The sequence below is a fragment of the Sander lucioperca genome, chromosome 2, assembly GCF_008315115.2.
Source record: "Sander lucioperca isolate FBNREF2018 chromosome 2, SLUC_FBN_1.2, whole genome shotgun sequence".
Lineage (NCBI taxonomy): Eukaryota > Metazoa > Chordata > Actinopteri > Perciformes > Percidae > Sander > Sander lucioperca.
In genome coordinates this window covers 22909517-22929624 of record NC_050174.1, presented here as the reverse complement: position 1 = coordinate 22929624, position 20108 = coordinate 22909517, and the positions used below count along the sequence as shown (strand labels likewise).

General features: G+C 41.7%; 1 protein-coding gene and 1 long non-coding RNA gene across 3 annotated transcripts; both read right to left on the bottom strand.

The window, feature by feature from the left end:
- Window positions 1-20: 20 nt before the first annotated feature.
- On the bottom strand, window positions 21-1014 carry LOC116045064. The gene is made up of 2 exons (XR_004103840.2): window positions 344-1014; window positions 21-313 (listed from the first exon to the last, which is right to left on the bottom strand). It is a non-coding gene; the product is annotated as an uncharacterized LOC116045064 (long non-coding RNA).
- A 1161-nt stretch (window positions 1015-2175) lies between these two features.
- On the bottom strand, window positions 2176-17803 carry glyr1 (glyoxylate reductase 1 homolog (Arabidopsis)). Of its 2 annotated transcripts, XM_031292557.2 has the most exons (16): window positions 17674-17803; window positions 16384-16420; window positions 16195-16274; window positions 15955-16093; window positions 14388-14498; window positions 12183-12266; window positions 10309-10362; window positions 9411-9461; window positions 8758-8831; window positions 8479-8578; window positions 7704-7814; window positions 7493-7594; window positions 6827-6989; window positions 5745-5924; window positions 5384-5508; window positions 2176-3944 (listed from the first exon to the last, which is right to left on the bottom strand). In XM_031292557.2, the coding sequence occupies exons 1-16, from the start codon at window positions 17709-17711 to the stop codon at window positions 3870-3872; spliced, it is 1524 nt and encodes a 507-aa protein (XP_031148417.1). In that variant the 5' UTR covers window positions 17712-17803; the 3' UTR covers window positions 2176-3869. The 2 variants fall into 2 exon arrangements, with proteins under 2 accessions (XP_031148417.1, XP_031148418.1); XM_031292558.2 differs by lacking the exon at window positions 12183-12266 and having other exon boundaries at window positions 3693-3944.
- Between the last annotated feature and the right edge of the window lie 2305 nt (window positions 17804-20108).

Sequence of the window (20108 nt, the reverse complement as noted above, 5' to 3'; positions counted from 1 at the left end):
TAATAAAACATGCATGCATGTCAATAATCAGTAGAGGATTTATTAAACAGCACAAACGTCTTCAATACTTCCACATGTACACAAAATCATAAATATCCCCCAAAACCAAAGTTACACCCTCCTTCCTTTAACGGGATGCGAAAAGCCAGATTATATAAACCACATAATAAACCATTTACACTTGAACTCAACAACCTACAGTATTAAGAGACAAAGATGTTAGTCGCTCGTTGTTTTCATTAATCCCGGTTATTGTAGATATAAAAGAAACCCTATGCAACCTATTGTGCTATTTGCATCCATCTTCTAAAAACTGTTCTTTTCAACAGTGTGTAAGGGGCACCAAAATCCAACACCTTTATCATCTGTTTGGCAAACAGAAAATCTCTCAAAATAGGATGTTGAATTCTATTAAACAAATTTGTTGCGTTTGAGAAACTCATTTATATACAGTTGAGACTGAAAGTGAACTGAAAGAAGGGCCTTAAAGAAAAAATACAATGGGCTTTTTTTTTTTCCTGCAATGAAGCAAATATAATTTTCTGATGGTGCCCACTCCCCTTGCTTTCTTTGTCTTCGTGTCATACTATATGGGTTATAGTGGAAGAACAGCAGGGTCTGCTGCTACAGCATGTACAATCACAGTCACATCCCAGATGGGGCCGACTACCAATGTGCTCTAATATGAGGATATACTGTAGACTTGCTGTCATCTTTGCCATCTTGATTTACCCATTTCTGCACGTATTTGCTGACACCAGTTGTGGCAAGAGCCCAAAATGATGACCCACATCCTTCTTGCATTATGGAGTTGTAAAAGGTCAAATTGGACAGAAAATGAAGAAGGCATACAACCCAATACTTACTCTGCAAATATGCTAACAGACGCCTAAGCTATAACTTCACACATTGTGTTGCATCACTATTTAGTGGTGAAAAGAAGAGCGCTCTAACAGTCACCAACAGATTAGTCTATATCCACGATGATCCACTTCTGGTTCCGCTGGAAATTCCGCCGGATGTCCCTCATTTCCGCCGGATGTCCGTCCCCTTCCTCTTCCTTTGTGTTGGCGTTCTAAACTCCGGTGGATTTCTGAGGACTATGGTTAACTGCTCCTCAGATCTCTGCAGGAGCAATCCAGACAGCTAGCTAGACTATCTGTCCAATCTGAGTTTTCTGTTGCAAGACGAAAACAACCTTTGAACGTACACGTTCCACCAAAACAAGTTCCTTCCAGAGGCTATTTAGCAGCGGCACCGTGGCTCCGTCTGGCGTTTAGCACCGCCCATGACGATTGTGATTGGTTTAAAGAAATGCCAATAAACCAGAGCACGTGGTTCTCCCATCCCAGAATGCTGTGTGGACTAGCCAGACCTTCCTCCGCAGCACTGTGGAGGGAGGTCTGGCAATGTGAGACTACCAACAGATTAAAGCCATCTATTGTTCTATCAGATATAAGAACTCAGTTCTTCAGGTATGGACCTTTTCCACAGCAGACATTTTGACGTGTCATAGTAGGAAAAGCACAGCTGAAATTGATCACCTTAACGTTGGCTCAATTCCATCAAGTGTCCCAGTAAGCTAGTTCAGTGAGTCAGCATGCACAATACCAGGGCCTCTCCTAAGTGGAATGCAGCCATCATTAATGGTTTTGAACACAACTGTGCTTTTCCTACTGTGACATGTCAACATGTCTGCCATGTAAAAGGTCTATACAACACTCCTGGTTGACTTTGCACAAACGTGCCAGGTTTCTGTTGCATATTGTCATTTGCATCTGCATACTTATGTAGGGGGTGTGTGTGTGTGTGTAACACTACAGAGCGTAGTAGAGGTCTTCACAGGTCCAAAATTCTGGACCAAATCCAAAGTTGGTATGGACGCAATGATAATTAGACCTGATCCAAAATGTGGCGGTTCCAGAATAAACCCGCAAAGACGCTGGAAAAAGAGCGTTAATACATGCCACTCCTGCACTTCACAGTTCACTCCCATTATGATAGAAGTGATAAGAGTCCACTCGGTTATTAGACCTATTCAAACACAGACACCTGCAGTAACAGAACCGGACCCTGTCCGACCTGATTAGACCGATTTGTAGAGCCCGACCCGATACGTTTCTGAGGCAGATCACAAACATTTGAAAGTTAAAAATATCCTCATTTTAAACAAAGTTTTTTTTTTTAAATAACACCTCTTTACATTTGTTTACTATAGCACTGTGCTCAATATATGTATCGAGCGGGACATTTTGCGGCGTAAAACTAACTTTTTAGTGCTCTCTGACGGACAAAACTATGTAACGGAGACACTATTTCTATAGACATCAAACATGTCTTTGGCATCCAATTTGTGTGCTGCCATTCCTTGTTAATTATCAGCCGACACGTAGAAGGACGTGAGCTTATAGCGGTTGAGATGGCCAATTTATCGGTCAGGTTCCAAACCTGAATTAGCTCCGTTTACTAAGAACAGCGTGAAGACCTCTACTACGTAGTCAAGATTGCTCTGTCATGTGAGCCCCCTCCCCCCACCCCTTATTAAACCTGAAATCAGTTTGAGGCCGATGTAAAAAATAAATAATGAAATGGAGTCTATGTTAACATTGATTGTACATTTCCATATTTACCAAACCCGGTTAGTTGAAGAGAGAGAGAGCGTGTGTGTGTGTGTGTGTGTGTGTGTGTGTGTGACTGATGAAACAGTTTATCAATAATTGCATTCCAACTAAAATCAGCTGCGACTGTGGAGCTGAAGATGATGGATTTATTCTACGGCTTTACGTTTCAAGTCTTCCAAAAGTAAAGAAACTCTCCAACCACTAACCCACTTCAAATGGTTTCATTAGCTTTTTTTTTTTTTTTTTTTTTTAAAATCGTGTACTTGTGTCCCATGATGGTCTAAAATTGGCCTTCAATACCCAGCCACAACTTTTACCTCCAAACTACCAGATAAAAACACGACTGACGTGGGGCTTAATTATGACATCAGTTAAAATGCAACTCAAAAAGTGGATTCATCTAGTTTCAGAGTAATATATTAAAAAAGAAGAAAAGAAAAAAAAAAAACAGTTTAAATGAGAGCTCTTCCAAACACAAGAACGAAGGGTTTTCAAAAGTGGAAATCTCAAGTCTCGGTGAGAAATATCAATTATTACTGCATTTTAAGGCCTCAACACATCTGTTGCTCTGTCATTAACCTGTTAAAGAAAGATCATTAACACCAACGTAAAAGCATAAATCATCTCAAATACAGAAACAAGCCATGGCCAACCTGCACCAAGAAGACCTAGAAAGAAACATAAATAAATACTATTATTGAAAGACTTGAGGGGTTACAATATTAAGGCAATGCAGTGGCATGTTCTTGGTGTTTTCTCTCATGGAATTCTGGACATTTAAAAGAAAAGCAAAGATCACACTCAATTAAATATACTCATTTGCAAAATTCTTCTTTAGGGTTTATGCATCCACAAAACCTGACAGCGTTTTCTCTGGCTTGAGCGGGACACCCTGCTCTTCACAGCTGCTCTGGAGCCCCCCCACCCCCACCCATCCTTGGCCTGCTTTACTTCCACCATACTCCAGAAACCAGACAAACTGCACCTACAGCAAACTGCAGTAGTACAACCTCATCTCGGAAACACTCTTTACAGCATATATTCCCCCAGTAGTCAGTGCAATGCTTAAAAGGTTGCCTCTACCAAAAGGAATCACAATCCCATGACTTGTGGGCAGCGAACATGGCTTGCGCCGTGGCAAAAAGGAAATAAAAAGAAGAATTTAAAAATAAAACTCATTACATGACAAGGGGAAAAACTAGAAGGGATTAAAGACTGCGTGGTCCAGAGGAAAGCTCACACCTCGCTCTAGTGAATGTAGGCTCTGTAGACGGCAGATATGTCATTGTCTGACTGGTCCAGTGCCTTAGCCCTCTTGTAAACCTGCGAAGGAACAGCAAAATAAAAGAGTTTCAGTGTGATTGCGCATGCCTCACTCCTATTGCTATGTTAGCATTTATTCATGTAGTGTTACAAAGGAGTCAGTATTGCTGCAGGTGCTAGATGGAAGAAAGGTTCAGTAAACAAGGTTTTCTGTACACAGGGTGGAACGGTTCACAAAACTCACGGTTCGGTTCATATCACAGTTTTGGGGTCATTGCCAATATTAACATGCTTAAATTCTGGCTAAGAACATAAGGAACAAACATTTATAGTGAAGGGTGTAGTGAACAGGGTTTACAATTAGTGCAAACCAATTTTTTTTTAATTTTTTTAAATGGCTACATTATAGACTAAGGCCATCAACACAAAGTGAAGCATAAGCTTAACCAGCACTCGACTTCTTTTTAAAATACAGTAGCCTATAGGAGGTCAGTTCGGAATGCAAATATTACTTTTTACACTTGAAAATAAAGTGAAGCACTTTAAATACAGTGAAATGCATATCGCCACCTTCCTAAATTAATGGCCTAAGTCATTTTTTCAGAACCAAATACTGAATATATATTTATTAATAATTTCACTAAAAAATGTTATGACAATAGATGACTCTTGACATACTAATAACAATGTCTGTCAATTATGCAACATAAGAGGAATAAATGACAGGCACATTTCTGAACATGCCTTTGTGACCTTCAACTCTGTCAACAGTGTGTTTACAGGCACAGAAACCATCACTCACCAATCGGGGACGATCCCTCAATCACGGAAATAACTTCAGTGATGAGTGGTAGATTTTTGTACTTCTTGAAGTGGCTGCCATTTTGAAAAGCTTGTAAAATCGTCTGAGTCACATTGTCTTTTGACTTAGGCAAAATAAAAACGGCCTGAGTCACACTCTTGACATAGGCCATTAAACTAAAAGGTGTAGAATCACATGACCTGTTCAACTGAGGATGTAGGCAATTTTACCAGAGGTGGCCAGCACCATGAGGAGATGATTTAGACAAGAAAATCATTTTTGTCAAAAAATGACGTAGGCCATTATTTTTAGGAAGGTGACCGATGGAACACCACATATGAACAAAACACACACAGTACACCATTTTCAAAACAACAGTGCTCTGTTCATTCTATTTTCATGTTCCTCTGCAAGAAAAATTACAGTCGGGATGTTCTGTGCTGCTGAGATGTCGGCGGATATTAAAGCGGCTCAGGTAACATTACTTTAGTCATGTGCTGAAATCCTGCATCCTCCATGACTGCATATCTTTCGCCCAGTGCTTAATTTTGCTTAACTTAATCTCTGAACCCATCATGTAGACTAATGAATCCATTGCATTTCTTGGGAATGTACCTAGAGGAGTTTTCTGGTCACCAGTGCATTTTATTGGTGTAAACCCTTTTCAGTACAAGGTAACACCATTTCTAAATTGTACCTCATTGGCAGCAGCAGCCATTGGGGTTGGATGGTTGGCCATGTCGCCCATGGAGATGGCTAGCCTCAGGTCCTTCTGAATATGTTTCAAATAGTAGTCTGGCTTAAAGTTGCCCTGTAAAATATCTGGACGCAGAAGGAGGAAAAGGTTTTTATTAGCCTACTGGAAATTCGACACATATTTTTGCTTGAAATTGTCAGTGTTCATGTAACCACTTTTCTACAGCCACAACCCCAAAACTTTACCATGTAAGACTGAAAGAAAATGAACTAATAAATACAGACGACAAAAGACAACCAGTAAGCAAGGTTCAGGTAAGTCGGTAAACAAACGACTTAAAACTTCCTTTGTGTGGACTTACTTTGGCATTTCTGGTCCACAAAGGTGCTTGCCATCTGGCCCTGGCACAGGATGTCCAGGAAGGTCTGCTGTGATTGGCCGGTGGCCTGGGCCAGGGTTAGCCCCTCTGCAATGGTGGCCATGAAGCTGCCCTGCACCATGTTGAGGATCAGCATCATCCTCGCTGCATTACCCGCTTCACCTGAAAACACATACACATTTGTAAACATCTATAAAAGTGGAAATATACAACAGTCTCCACAGTGAAATGACAATCATCCTCAGTGTGTCTGTGCCTAAATTTCTGTTGGACTGAAATTGGCTATTTATCATGTTGTCTAGCCACAAATTAGATTAGTCTATATCCACGACGTTCCCCTTGCAGGATTGCTTCGTTGCCGCGGGAAAATGGACCGGATTTCACTCATTTAGGCCGGATATCCGTTGCGTTTTCTTTGTGTTGGCATTCTAAACTCCGGTGGATTTATGAGGACTACTAACTGCTCCTCAGATCTCTGCAGGGTAAATCCAGACAGCTAGCTAGACTATCTGTCCAATCTGAATTTTCTGTTGCACGACTAAAACAACTTTTGAACGTACACGTTCCACCAAAACAAGTTCCTTCCCGAGGCTATTTAGCAGAGGCACCGTGGCTCATCCAGCGGTCAGCACCGCCCAAGACGATTGTGATTGGTTTAAAGAAATAAACCAGAGCACGTTTTCCTCCCATCCCCGAATGCTATGTGGAGTAGCCAGACTCTCCTCCAGCGCGCTTTGGAGGAGGGTCTGGCAAAGCGAGACTACAGATACGATAACTTGCAGTTAAAGCTCTACCCATGAATGTAAACACAATGTGGCCATTTGACCCCATCTGGCTGCTCAAGCATTCTGAAACAGAAGCATAAATTGCGCTTTAGCCTGGCACTGTCCATGTTAACACACTTTACCTACCAGCACCTCTAAATGTTGTCTCATTTGTTTAAAATCACTGTTTTACAGAATGTTGTGTGCCAGGCTTTTTCTTAGCAGTAACTTCCTCCAACAGTGGACCCAGAAGGTGTGTCATACTGAACGGTGAGCTGACTCTCAGAACACCCTACGTACCCAGGAAGAAGGAGGTCTTGCCCATGGCCTGGAAGCAGCTGCTGCAGTCCTCGTAGACCGTTCTGTCGCCGGCAGCCAGGATGACCAGCATGCCATCGTTGGAGAGCTGCTGGCTTCCCGCCACCGGAGCCTCCAGGAAACGCCCGCCCCGCGATGTGATCACCTGACATTCAATCATTCAATCATTTAACAATGCTAGCACTAATCCAATAATAACTCCTGACAGTTTGTATTTCAGTTGAAGAATAGCAACAATCACGTTGAGGGGTTGGGATAGTGCCCTACCATTATAAAGGCACCCAAGCCGCTTTGGGCAGCACCTAAGCAGAATTAATGTAAAATCAAAGCATCAAAACCACCTAAATGACTTTTCTCAGATCTAATTATTGTAGTTGGTCCGGCAGTTTTATTATTTATTCATGCATTATCTGCTCTAGCTTTAACAACGTTTTAGACACAGATGTGGTAATAATAATGGTCTAAATAATGTGAAATTGTGAAAAAATAATTTATTGAAAAAAGGTAACAGGTTGGTAACATTTTCTTGAGGGAGGACTCCTAAACCCACCCCCCACTAAATACGTGCACCCAAGTCTTTCACAAACCTAGGGAAAAAGTGAGAATTGGGGCTACTTTGGTGTGTGGGTGGGCTATGTTTGTGCATACCTGTGACAGTTCTGTGATGGTCTCTGGGTCTACAGTGGACATCTCTATGTAGCATTTGCCTGGCCTGATTCCCTGCAGCACTCCACTGGGTCCCAATACCAACTGGAGAGCAACAAACACACAGACGGTTTTGTTGTTTTTTTTTAACCCATAAGCTAGTGATGTCACACTTCCACAGGAAGCCATTTACTGTAGTTGAGATGGCACTCACATCCCTGGCAGCCTTTGGGTCAGAGACACAGGAGAAAGTGATATCACACGTGGAAGCCACCTCTGCGGGAGTCCGGCCTAACCTGGCCCCCTCCTGGATGAACAGGTCACACTGGAACACAGAGGCACAAGTCACTTTCTGAATTATCAGCAGCATGCCAACACTGGATATGCACCCAATTTTTTTTTTTTTTTTTTTTTTTTAATCATGAATCACATCAGGGTTGCCAACCTCAGTTGATGTAAAGCAGATTGGTGACATATTTATTGCAGAATTGAGCAATGCCTCATTTTTTGGAAACCCGTAAATCTAAAAACGGATCTAATGTGATTTTTTTTTTAATCAGTTCCCACATAAAATGATAAAATATATATATGAAATATTTCTTAACAATATTAAGAGTACAGTAATCGCTGTCATGCAGCTGCCATACCAGTGGTCTACCCCTTTAGAAGTATTTATTGAAATCTTGTGAAAAAGTAAATATACCATAATATACACCATTCCCATGCTTCAAATTATACCATGATTTAAATTTTTGGCCATACCGCCCAGTCCTAATGTGAGGTGTAAGACACCATCCTATTTATAACATGCAGGTGGTCAAATATGAGCAGCAGCGGCAGATGATCAGACATTTTAAATGAAATATATTTATCACCAGTCAAACACAGCAACAGGGCCCTGGTGTTAATGAGACACAACATCAGTAAGGATCTTAAAGTGGAGGCAGCAGTTGCCTGTGTGACAGTGACTCTGTGTCTCATTACAGTACCTTTTCTGCTGTGCGGTTCCACACTGTGACAACGTGACCCATTTTCAACAGGTTGGAAACTATACCGCTACCCATCAGCCCCAGACCCAGGAACCCTATCCTGAAGGGCAGAGTCCAAAAAGAACAAAAACACGAGCAAGCCAAATTAGCATCCATATTGGTCTCAGCTAAAAACCCAAGAAACCCAACACTTGTTGTTGTAATAAAATCAATAACGGTTATCCTAGGTTGAACGTAATGAGTGATTTCGACAACGCTGCAGTGAGGATGTGTAAATACCTTTTGTCTGTGGGTGTGATGCTGCCATTGATGGCTGTGCTGTCGGCTGCTTGGATAGAGGTCGACCCCGTGTCCTGCACAACCCAAAAACCAACACTGTCAGTTTCATACTGAAGGGAATGAAACCTTACCTAGCTTTGCTATGCATTAAGTAAACCAAAAACACGGACGTTTTGTTATGGAAAACACTACGGTTACAATCAAAACTGTAGAAGTTAAAATTTATATTAAAGTAAACTCAGAACATTTTGACTTGTCAGTAGGGCTGTAACTAACGATTATTTTCATAGTCGATTCATCTGTTGATTTTTTTTCTCGAATAATCAATTGGTCTATAAAATGTCAGAAAATGGTGAAAAATGTGGATCAGTGTTTCCCAAAAGCCCAAGATGACGTCCTCAAATGTCTTGCTTTGTCCACAACTCAAAGATATTCAGTTTACTGTCACAGAGGAGAGAAGAAACTAGAAAATATTCACATTTAAGAGGCTGGGATCAGAGAACTTTGACTTTTGTCTTAAAAAATGACTCAAACCGACTAATCGATTATCAAAATAGTTGGCGATTAATTTAAGAGTTGACAACTAATCGATAAAACGATTAATCGTTGCAGCTCTACTTGTCAGTCTTACTAAAATTCACTAGTTAGTTTACCTCTTCAATGATCTTCAGGCGCTTGCTAATGGGTTCCATTGATGAGGCTGGCTGTGGGCAGTGAGGAAACAAAGCAGACAGAGGTGACCAATATATTCTCCACCAGGCTAGGCCTGCACGATTCGGGGGAAAACATGAATCACGATTTTTTTAAGCTTAGAATTGATATCATGATTCTCTGCCGCGATTTTTTCCTCACGAAGTGTAATGTTAATTGCCCACATGAACCATGACAAAACAAAACTAATTGGCAGTACCAAACATAGATTTTTTTTTTGGCACCTATAGCACATTGCGCATCACCACAAGCCTGTAAACACAGAGGCTTCAATGAATAAAGAAAATAAAGTACATACTGGCCATACTGGTACAGTAGGCTACCAAAAATAGTGACATATAAACACATTGAACTAAATATGGCCCTGATGCAGGCTCTATCGGAACTCCTTGAACATGCCTTAACGTAATTACAACATGTCGATGTCAAATGCTTTCAATAAATGAATTGGAGAAAAAAAAAGAAAAGAAATCAAGCCTACTACCAGGGATCGACTGATACGGTTTTTTTCAAGGCCGATACCGATAACTAGTTGTTAATGAAACCCATATTGGAACCGTTATGCATTTACAGTGAAAATTAAAAATCTAATTTGGCCAAAATTAAGATTTTGGAACACAAAAGGGAAACACTGCTGCTGGGAAACTCAGCTTGGGTGTGTCCAGAGAGGGGTGAAAATCTTTTTATCACTGTTGATCAAATCAAAGCCAAGCGGACGCGTTCAGAGGAGAACTCAATACTCGAGTCTCAGACTGGGCTTCAAAACAAGATCAGACAATATGAAACCCAAAACTATAACCACACCAGAGAGAAAAAAAAAGAGAGAAGGCTTCCTCTTACCTTCTCAGACTGGCTGAGTAAGAAGTGATGGAAATGTGGGTCGTCTTTCACAGGCTGCAACGGAAGAAGAGTTCATTGTAAGTGGTCTCTTTACACACTATATGTACTGACCAGGCAGAATATAGAGTGCAGAAACCATCTAGTCTACAACACACCATGCTCACACAGGGCCTCTCATGGTCCTTGTACATACTGCCATGGATGCCGGTAAGAAATTTGGGAGTGATTCAATCCATGGCCTAAAAAAAGTCGATTTTGCCCTGGAGAGTTAACAATGAAAGCCTAATCAAAATTCCTGAATGTTCCGAGTTTCCCAGAGAAATTTGGTTAATGCTCTTAAAACTCTATAACCCGTGAGAACCCTGCATATGTTCAACTGCTGCACAAACCATTTAGGTTAAACAACACAACGGCGTGTTAGCCACATTGTTTGACTTTTAGAATACTCGCAGCAACACAGGACAAAAGGAAGAGTTTGCTATTCAAAAGAACTAGAGGTGCGCCAATAACAGTTTCACCACTGACACAAAAACCCCGTTTCCACCAGGTTTTTAAATCCACCCCGAGTGATCCGAGGCCGCGGTCAACTCTAAAAAGTACAGGTGTGAACGCTCCCAGGACCCACTGAGATCCGATCACTAGAATCCACATTCGGACGTGGTCCGGTCTGCATAAGACCACGTTCTTACAGCAGGGTGTAAAGTATTTCTCATGTTACATAAACCACTTAAGAGTGAGTCATACGTTTTGGCTGTTATCATATTGTCGGTGATGCGTCGGTGCTTTTGTTCCGGCGCTGCCGGCTCTTAAATCTGCGGCTGTCTGGAGGTCTGTGCCCCACTGTCAGCAGCACGGAGGTCTCCGGGGAAAATTAATAACTTCATTTTTAGTTTACTTTCCTATACATTCTTCACAATAATAGTCCCCGGTTATTTTGTTGTTTAAAAGCTTTTAGTATGATCAGAGATCCAGTTAGAAGCTACGAACGCGGTGAGAGCTGAACATACGGAGACTATTGAAAATGTCTCTCTCTCTTTCAGAAAATGTAGGATACATGTTATAAACACAAAGCTGTCACGCAGAGAAAAGTTACATCCCTCTGCACACAGACGAGCTGTAGGCAGCGCTTTTTCCATTCGTCACTGCACGTTTCTAATGTAGGATTTATGTGAGACGGACAACTGACATTTATACACACATAAACTCAACTAGCCTATATGCAAATGGCGATAATGCACCGTTTATTGGCACATAGAGTGGGGAAGACACATTCTAACACCAGGTGTCAACTAACGTACATAGAGCTGTCCACTTGTGATCCGATCACTCTGGACGGATTTTAAAACCAGGTGAAAAACAGCCTGAAACGCACATGCTTTTTATGACGTATTGGACGACTGGCCTAATAGGTGACAGTTAACGGTAAGTCCCTCTATCCGGTACATTTCAGTCCTACACTGATTTGGCCTGAAAACAAAAACAGCAAAAGACGATTACATTTCCAACAGGCAAATGTTGAAATCGATATGTTGCAGTGTTGAAGAGGAAATGCAGAGGATGACACCTGAAACCAGGAAATGGGCCGATTCGGTTTATAAATCAGCAGACCCTGAAAAAGTCTGAGGGTAGCAGCAGCTAGTAGTGAGAGCTCTCTACTAACTGACACACTACTTACAAAAATACTGTGTCCTTTTGCACGTGTGTGTGTGTGTGTGTGTGTGTGTGTGTGTGTGTGTGTGTGTGTGTGTGTGTGTGTGTGTAAGAAACAGGTCAGAAGGGAAAGGTCTGCAGTTGCTCGTGAATAAAGCCAAAGCTTGAAGTCAGGTAGAAGAACAGCAAGGCAGGCTTGTTGGAAAGGGGGGGGGTTCACCTACACTGCTTTCCCACTTGAATCCTGAGCCAGGTCCAGCCCCCAGCCTCTCAATAGTGGACGGCTCGGGGTCAGAGTCAGTTAAGTCCTTGAGGAGGAGAGAGACACATATTGACCTTCTAAATCAAAAAAAAAAAAAAGGGTAAATTTGTAGAGGTCCAGGTCTGCCGTAGTGGGGGGGGATGTTTTTCTGTCATATACTGTATGGACCGACAGTGTTGAGGACGACCAGATCAAATTTCCTTCACCTCCGCCGTATTTGGATGGAGAGTGAGATCTCAGACGGAGAGGTTATCTCAAAACCTGGACAAATAACAGCCAAACTGATCTGCATTTATAGCTACCACTAGAGGTAAGAGAGATAACATGTTTATTGTTATTCGGGTGAACCGAACCGGTGAAGTGAAGTTAATTGACGGACTTAATGACAGCTGGGTTACGTGAAACCAGACATCGAACATAGGGGGTGAAAAAGGTGACAACGATGCAAACCCCTAGAGGGGACCAGGGACATACTACTCTTCCGAAGTGATTTTGGAAGGGGGAAATTAGGTAGTTAAATACACTGGTTGACTAGCGTAACACCGCTGTATTCATATAATACTATCGATCCAGGCTAACGTCAATGAAGCATGCACGTTGCTTCCCCAAAAACCCAGGGGCTCCCAGATGCTGCTCCCCTCCCGTTCCTCGCTCATTTTCAGGTTGGGGTGGACGACCAACGGTAGTCGGGCCTGCTTTAGTTGCTTGATAAATTGATTGCGATTGGTGGTTCGCTGTGCATGCAGAGCCCACGCACCATTAGCGTTACGTTTCCAGCTTCGCGGCCCCGAACCGTAGCCGGGAGAGCCTCTGGTTTCTTCAGGCTAACTCAAATAGCTTTAAATTCAATTGCGTTGCATTAAAAGGTACTTGACCGCTTCTTTGCGGCGAACACAAAACACTGACAGTAGCTTCACTACCCATGGAAAAGCATGCGCTTCACTGTCTGCAGCACATGGTATTTTTCTAAACACACACACACACGGGAGAGCCTCCCTCTCCGTAACAACCCCCGCCAGACTATCTCACATACACACGCTGCCCACACGTTGCTCGACAGTAAAGGTTGCCCTTGGCAACCAGATTGAGTCTATTGCCGAACCGTTTCGTGGTCTCTGGTTGCCCCCTTTGGCAATTTCTTTTAAAATATATAAAACAAATGAAAACTTACAAAACTGGAAAATCTTAATTCAAAAGAAGTCAATATTTTTTATTTGGTTGTCTCAGTACAGTTTAACCGCTACGTTTGTGTGCAACACAACATTACAGCTGTTGCGCGATCGCTTTCCACACGCGCGCGCGCTTGCCGTGAAAAGATACAGGCAACGCAATTTTCTGTTCACGTTAACACCGCATGTTAAAGTTCGGTGCGAATGTGCCATATTGGCGCCCGGTATCTACCAGACTATTATCCACAGTGTAAGCCACAGTCTTCACTTTGCATATTAGATTCAGCAAGTGAAAGTTTTAACCTGTCATGGCCGTTATGATACCGCAATACTTTACAGCTATAGTGCGTAGTTTCTGTCTCCCCCATGAGGAATTCTAAGTAATGACAACAACACTGTCGGCGCGTCCACATGATACAAGCCTTCCGTGACCGAGGTAATCATCTTCACTCGAGCTTCTGCGCGTGAAAGTCGCCGGACGCCACAATCTTCTGAACATAGCCATACTGAGAAATACAGAGAGTTGTGTGGAGCTGATAGTCTTAATTAGCTTTGTAGCAACTCATTTGGCAATGGCTTGAATGGAACGGACGTTCATTAATATCAAAAGGTTACGCACTAATGCTTTAATTTAGCAGGGGAGTTATCACTTTTAAATTGTAATTACTTTGTAATTAAAGTACAGGTTTAATGCGGACAATTTCATCAGATTTCTTTAGCCAGAAGAGCGAATGCCAGGTTTTTGAAGGTGAACTGAATCAAAGATCTCATTCTCAAGTTGACATTCCCTACAGACAATGAAAAGATATGTGCATGGCTCAATGCACAAAGAAGGGAAGGAGGGGGTTCATGACAAATTAATCGTTTGTAATGCCTCCAACTCTTTCTTCACTTTTTCTGGTCCCCATTTCGCTGTGTTTTGTCTTTTCTAAACAGCTTACATTTTGAGTAAAACTATTTAACAGGACAATGTTTTAACTTGTCAGTGTCCCACTGACCTTCTCGGAGGGGTCCTTCAGGGCACTGAGATCCTCATCATCCTCCTCCAGTATTTTCAGCGGCTTATTGGGTGTCTTCTTTCCTTTAGAGTCTCCTTTGCCATCTAAGTTCTGTTAAAAACACAAGATTATCATTTTGTGCTACTATTTTTTTTTTTTTTTTTGCACGTCAACACAGTTCTCAGCGGTCTTAAATGTAGGATGCGTCTGAAATAAGCAGGTTACATGTACACCGAGCAAAAAGGGAGACCAGATCACCAAAAGAGGTTGAATGCACTCATACTGGTGGGCAGATGGCCTCAACAGAGACCACGCGTCCACCTGAATAAACATTTGCCGAGACTAGACGCGACACCCAGGAGCATTTCAGGAAGGAGTCCTGCCAGCCCAACACCTACTGACTGGACAGACAGAGTGTCCCAGCAGACGAGCCAGGCACTGCGATTACTCTGAGCAGCATGCATGGGAATTAATCAATATATTGGACTATTTTTTTTCTCCCCTTTTCCTTGATTGGTCTTTTTCTTTTCTTTTTTAAATTAAGTCACTAATCGGGTCTGAAAAGTCGCTAAACCTAGCTAGAAAGTCGCCATGTTGGCAACACTGTGTGTGTGGCTGCTACAATAGCCAGTTTAGTGTCTGATTAAGTACGTTGTTCTAAATGTTTTTTAAGGTGTTCCTCCAGAGCTTATTTTGGACTTGCGTGTGTTAAAAATGTACGTCTTATTGACTCACAATGAAGATTTGACACACCAATGACACAGTGTGTGCGAACGTGGCGGTACTGTGTGCTGCAGCTGCCACTGTGTGCACGACGTGCATGTTGTGCACGTGTGCGATGTTGTGCGCCTGTGTGACTTTGCCGCCTATGCTGCTATGTGCGTGCCGTAAAATCAGGCGGCACGTGTGTAAATTTGACTAACAAAAAAATGTGATAAATATCGACACAAGGACAATTTCTTCCCCCCCCCCACTGGTTAATAAACTTGTGTTAACACTGGTGTAACTGGACATTTTTACAATATCTGCAGAGTGCTGACTTTTACATCTTTCCGGACGAGCTTCCGCTATGGAGCCGGTTGGTCTGTGGCGCAGCTGCCCCATGTTCCGGCTGCGAGGCGGCCGCCAGAGTTTACAGGTCGCCTCATTAACGTCATCAGGTTCCCTTTTAGCAAATAGGCAAAATAAAAATAGGCTTTTGCTTTGACACAAAATCCTCTGGCATCACCTTCTTACTGCATGACTCCTGCTACTCTGTGCTGCGACTCTGCTGGTGTACGGAGCAGACATTTCTGAGTTCATAATTAGAGCGTCCATGGTCAGACTAAGTATTGATAACATGCTTAGTATTTTGCAAAAAATTAGACATGAAAATAAATGAAATGGTCGGTGGGGGCGCTGGGCAAATAATGTAATCGGCATATGTCGAACACTTTGAAATACCAGAGAGACTATTGCGGCAAGCCCATCGACGCATCTCCATTTTTTGGAAGAGGGAAAAACACAAACCATCTAGAAGTGCTAGGTACATCTCAAATGCTGGATTGTGCGTTATAGACGCTCTCACCTGTTCTTTACCCTTTGCTTTCTTTAGGAAGTCTTCCACTGCATCGACTGCCTGTTGGAAGCGTTTTCCTTTGTTTATCTTAATCATCTCCTCTTTGTGGGCATGGTAGGGCTTCAGCTGTTCTACTTTGATCCAGGCACTGGACAGGTACACACAAACACGGCTCTTACACATTTGATGGAGAAGGAAACGCAAGGACAGTCAGTCACAGAACAGGTACCTTTCATAATGCATACTTACTGGTCTTCAGTTCCAAAGAATTTCACAAAGTGGCATTTTTTGCCCCTGGGCTTTTTCAAGTCCTTGGGAGGGCTTACTACCTGAAATGTAAATAACAATTAGTAGTCCAAAAGTAGCATTACATTTGCTATGCAACTGTTTGAATCTATTTTGCCTCAAACCAGCAATTGGCATGTTTGCACTCCTTACCTTCCCTGGCCATGGCGGGTAACGACCAAGCTTCCCCCTGAAAGAAGAGATACATTTAGACCTGATGCACGTCTTTCTTGCTAGTAAATACACATTACAACACACTCATCACTTTGGTATTGGTAGTCCACAGGTTACAGCAATGGCAGCGTGTCCTCTCTCACTCATGCACAGTGTATTGGTTGTACCAGTATGGTTTAATATAATATAATTTATATCTATGGTATGTTCGGATTGCATCATCACATTTTGTTGTATGACTATCAGATGGGCCAGCCAGGATTTCCAAAATGTGCCACTGCCCATAATCCAAAGCAGTCCATCTCCAGAGGAACTACAGTGTGGACAAAAAAGTTGGTCCACTAGAGTTTGGTTCGTTTCAAAAGGGACTAGATGTGATAACGCCCTTAAAGACGTAACGGGAGAAAACAAATTGCCTAACGTTAGTCGCTGTCTGAATTGCTGGAGTAACGTTATTTGTCGATTTAATAGAGGGTTAAGAAACAATGTGCCACAACATTAATATTGCGTCATGGGTGCTGCCAATATACAAGGCAACTAACGTTAGCCCCAGTCCAGTTTCTTGTGTATGCAATGCTGATAATACCACCATTAAAAACACAAACTGGTGCGACAAGCCAACATGAGACCAACAGTTTCACGTTATTGTCGACACGAGTAGCGTTAACGCTAAGTCAACTAACGTTATCTGGGTTAAACTGACCCACATTCAGACTAAGGAGAGAACGAATACATCTATTTTGATAAACCAAAGTTGTCTTGGGAGAAATAAGTTCAACAGTTAACACGGAAGACGAGCAAACGTGAAGCTAACGTTCCCTACAGTTTACAGTTAAAGTTAGCTAACGTTAGATATCCGCTTAAGCTACGGTGGTAGCAAAGCTTTTCACAGACCACAACATTTCAACAACATTAAAAATAAAAAAGGTATTTGGCGAAGCTTTACATATAACCCCCTCTGCGCACGAATTAAAATGATAACAGACTGGTTTGTATCTGGGAAAAAGTACTTCGTTACGGTCTAAACCTTTTCTGAAGCTTGTCCGCTAGCTATCTGCTAACGACGGCTGCTGGCTGAGTCAGCTTGGCTAGCAATTTGTTTGGGTTGACCATCAACTAAAATAGGAAGCGAACACTTCCATTAATTACTTCTGGATAACGCCGACACGAAACATTAACGTCACACTACCTCAATTAACACTACGTTATGAAATGCAAGACCATTTAGCAGAAGCAGAGGAGTTGGACAATGTTTAAAGGTTATCTCACCACACTAGATCCCCGATCCTCAGATGCACCGTCGCCATCTTACAACTTTAATAAAACGTCGCACTGAATGAGGGGAGAACAACTACAACACACACCCACTGATCACGTGCGAGGGCAAGCCCTTCCTCTCTGTGCAACATCCGCTGCTGTGTTTATTTTATTTACGTTGAAAACTAGTTTCTAACAAGCCTGAACATAAAATATATGTAAACAGAGAAGATATTTCAAGAACTGAACTTCAAAAGAGAAGGAAATTAGTATAACTTTAAACCAAAAAAAAAAAAAAAAACATTTGCTGTGGTAATTCTACATGCGCTCACAAATGAATGAGTTTTTATAGTTATATTATGTGGTCCATATTATATTTGAACTCAATATTTAACGAGCTTTAATTTAAAATAGGACCCATTTCCATTTCGGTAGCCTCAGAGCCTTGTTGTCTTTAAGATGCTCTTCTTCTTCCTCTTTATGGTTTATTGGCTGTTGGCAAACCAACTTAAAGGTGCATTACCGCCACCGACTGGACTGGAGTGTGAACGAGAGATTTAAAAAAACAAAACAAAAAATCAATTTCTCTGAGAAACTTAAAGCAGCCATATTATGCTCATTTTCAGGTTCATAATTGTATTTTAAGGTTGTACCAGAATAGGTTTACATGGTTTAATTTTCAAAAAACACCATATTTGTGTTGTACTGCAGTGCTCTATCTCACTGCTGCAGATCCTCTTTTCACCTGGTCTCTGTTTTAGCTACAGAGTGAGACCTCTTTTCTTCTTCTTCTTCTGTACTATCTTTGATTGCACTGCACATGCCCAGTAGCTCAGATGTAGATCATGTCAGCTAGCTAGCTCCATAGACAGTAAAAGAAAGGCTGTTTCTACAACTTTGGTCAGTTACAAGGCAGGACTAGCTGGGAGACTTCTAAATGAGGGCGCACATGTAAGTAGTTCTTTTGTAGATTATGGTGAACTTGTGTGTGTTGTAGCAGTGCTTTGCTATTGAGAACGAGGTAGCATGCTAGCGTTAGCATGCTAGCGTTAGCCATAGCGTTAGCATGCTAACGCTACGAGCTAATGGTTGCGGTTAGCCTGCTCGTTTCGTGACGTCACAAGCCGTGCCGATTTTGAACAGCTCACCCAGAGACTGAAGGCAGGACACATTCAGAAACCGTATCTCACTCTAAACAGCATGGGTGGATTTTTTTCAAAGTTTGTATGTGTGTGGAAGCACCAGAGACACAACATAACACCCCAAATCCCAGAAAAAGTGATTTCTTCATAATATGGGCACTTTAATAATATTGTGATATTATATACCTTGCCTGCTGTTTTCCCCAAAAGCCCTGACAGTGAAAACATGTGGTGGTTTGCCTTACGAAGTGTCTGAAAAAGGTGCTCTCTCTGGGTATAGTATTTCTTGCAATGAATTAGTATGTGTTCATCATGTTGGCTGGTTACAGTATGTGCATTTTCCAGTTACATTTTTTTTCCCTATTTTATGTAATGAATAATTAAGACCCGTATGGCCAATTCTGAGACAAGTAATGCTATTTTCTTCCCTATACTATGTTGAAAGCCCACCTTCCTCCCATCACCAACATGTCTTTGTATATTGCAAAGATGCCTTCCTGTTTTCACTAATGTCCTAATACTCCTGCCATGTCGTTTGTGCATATGTCCTGATGAATGTTTTGACTGTATCTTTGCTTAGTGGAATCTCTATGGATCCCCTGATCTCTTTTATTTTTTATTTATTTATTTATTTTTTTTTGAGTGGCAGGTTTAATAAGTCACAACACTAACACATTCAGGCCTTGATGTGATAATACAAAGACAGTATATTAATATGTAAGAAAAGAACCTCTAACATCAGAATCAGAAAAATGTTAATTGCCACAATAAGTTACACTTATGTGGAATTTGCCTTGGTGAATGGTGCATAGGCTACATAAACAAATAAACAAACAAACATATTAAACATATACAGTACACATGTTGTAATCTTGTTTCGGCCATTTTCTTTCCCTTGTTTTTTGGGCTTTTCAGTAGAGAGGTGACAATAAGTCAGAATAGAGAAGTGAGGGTAAATGACAAACAACCAAGGCTCTCTGGCTGGAATCAAACAGCAGGACGTTGCAATTATAATAAAGTCTACTAGGATAACATGCCTGTTATGGCTAATTTTTTACATTTCCCATTAGCACTTTGGAATGTTGTTTTAAAAAAAACGCTGTATAAATAAAGTCTCTTATTACTATTATTAGCATTTCCTGCAAATAGTGAGACTACAGTAGCTCTATAGGTGCAGGGTCATCACAAAGTCTTAAAGCTGTTCTGATTTCATCAGTGTTCTTTTTAAGATATTCAATGCTTTGCATCGGATGCCCATCGTCAACATAAATCTCCAGAATTAAATGTTAATTTTCCTCAGTAATA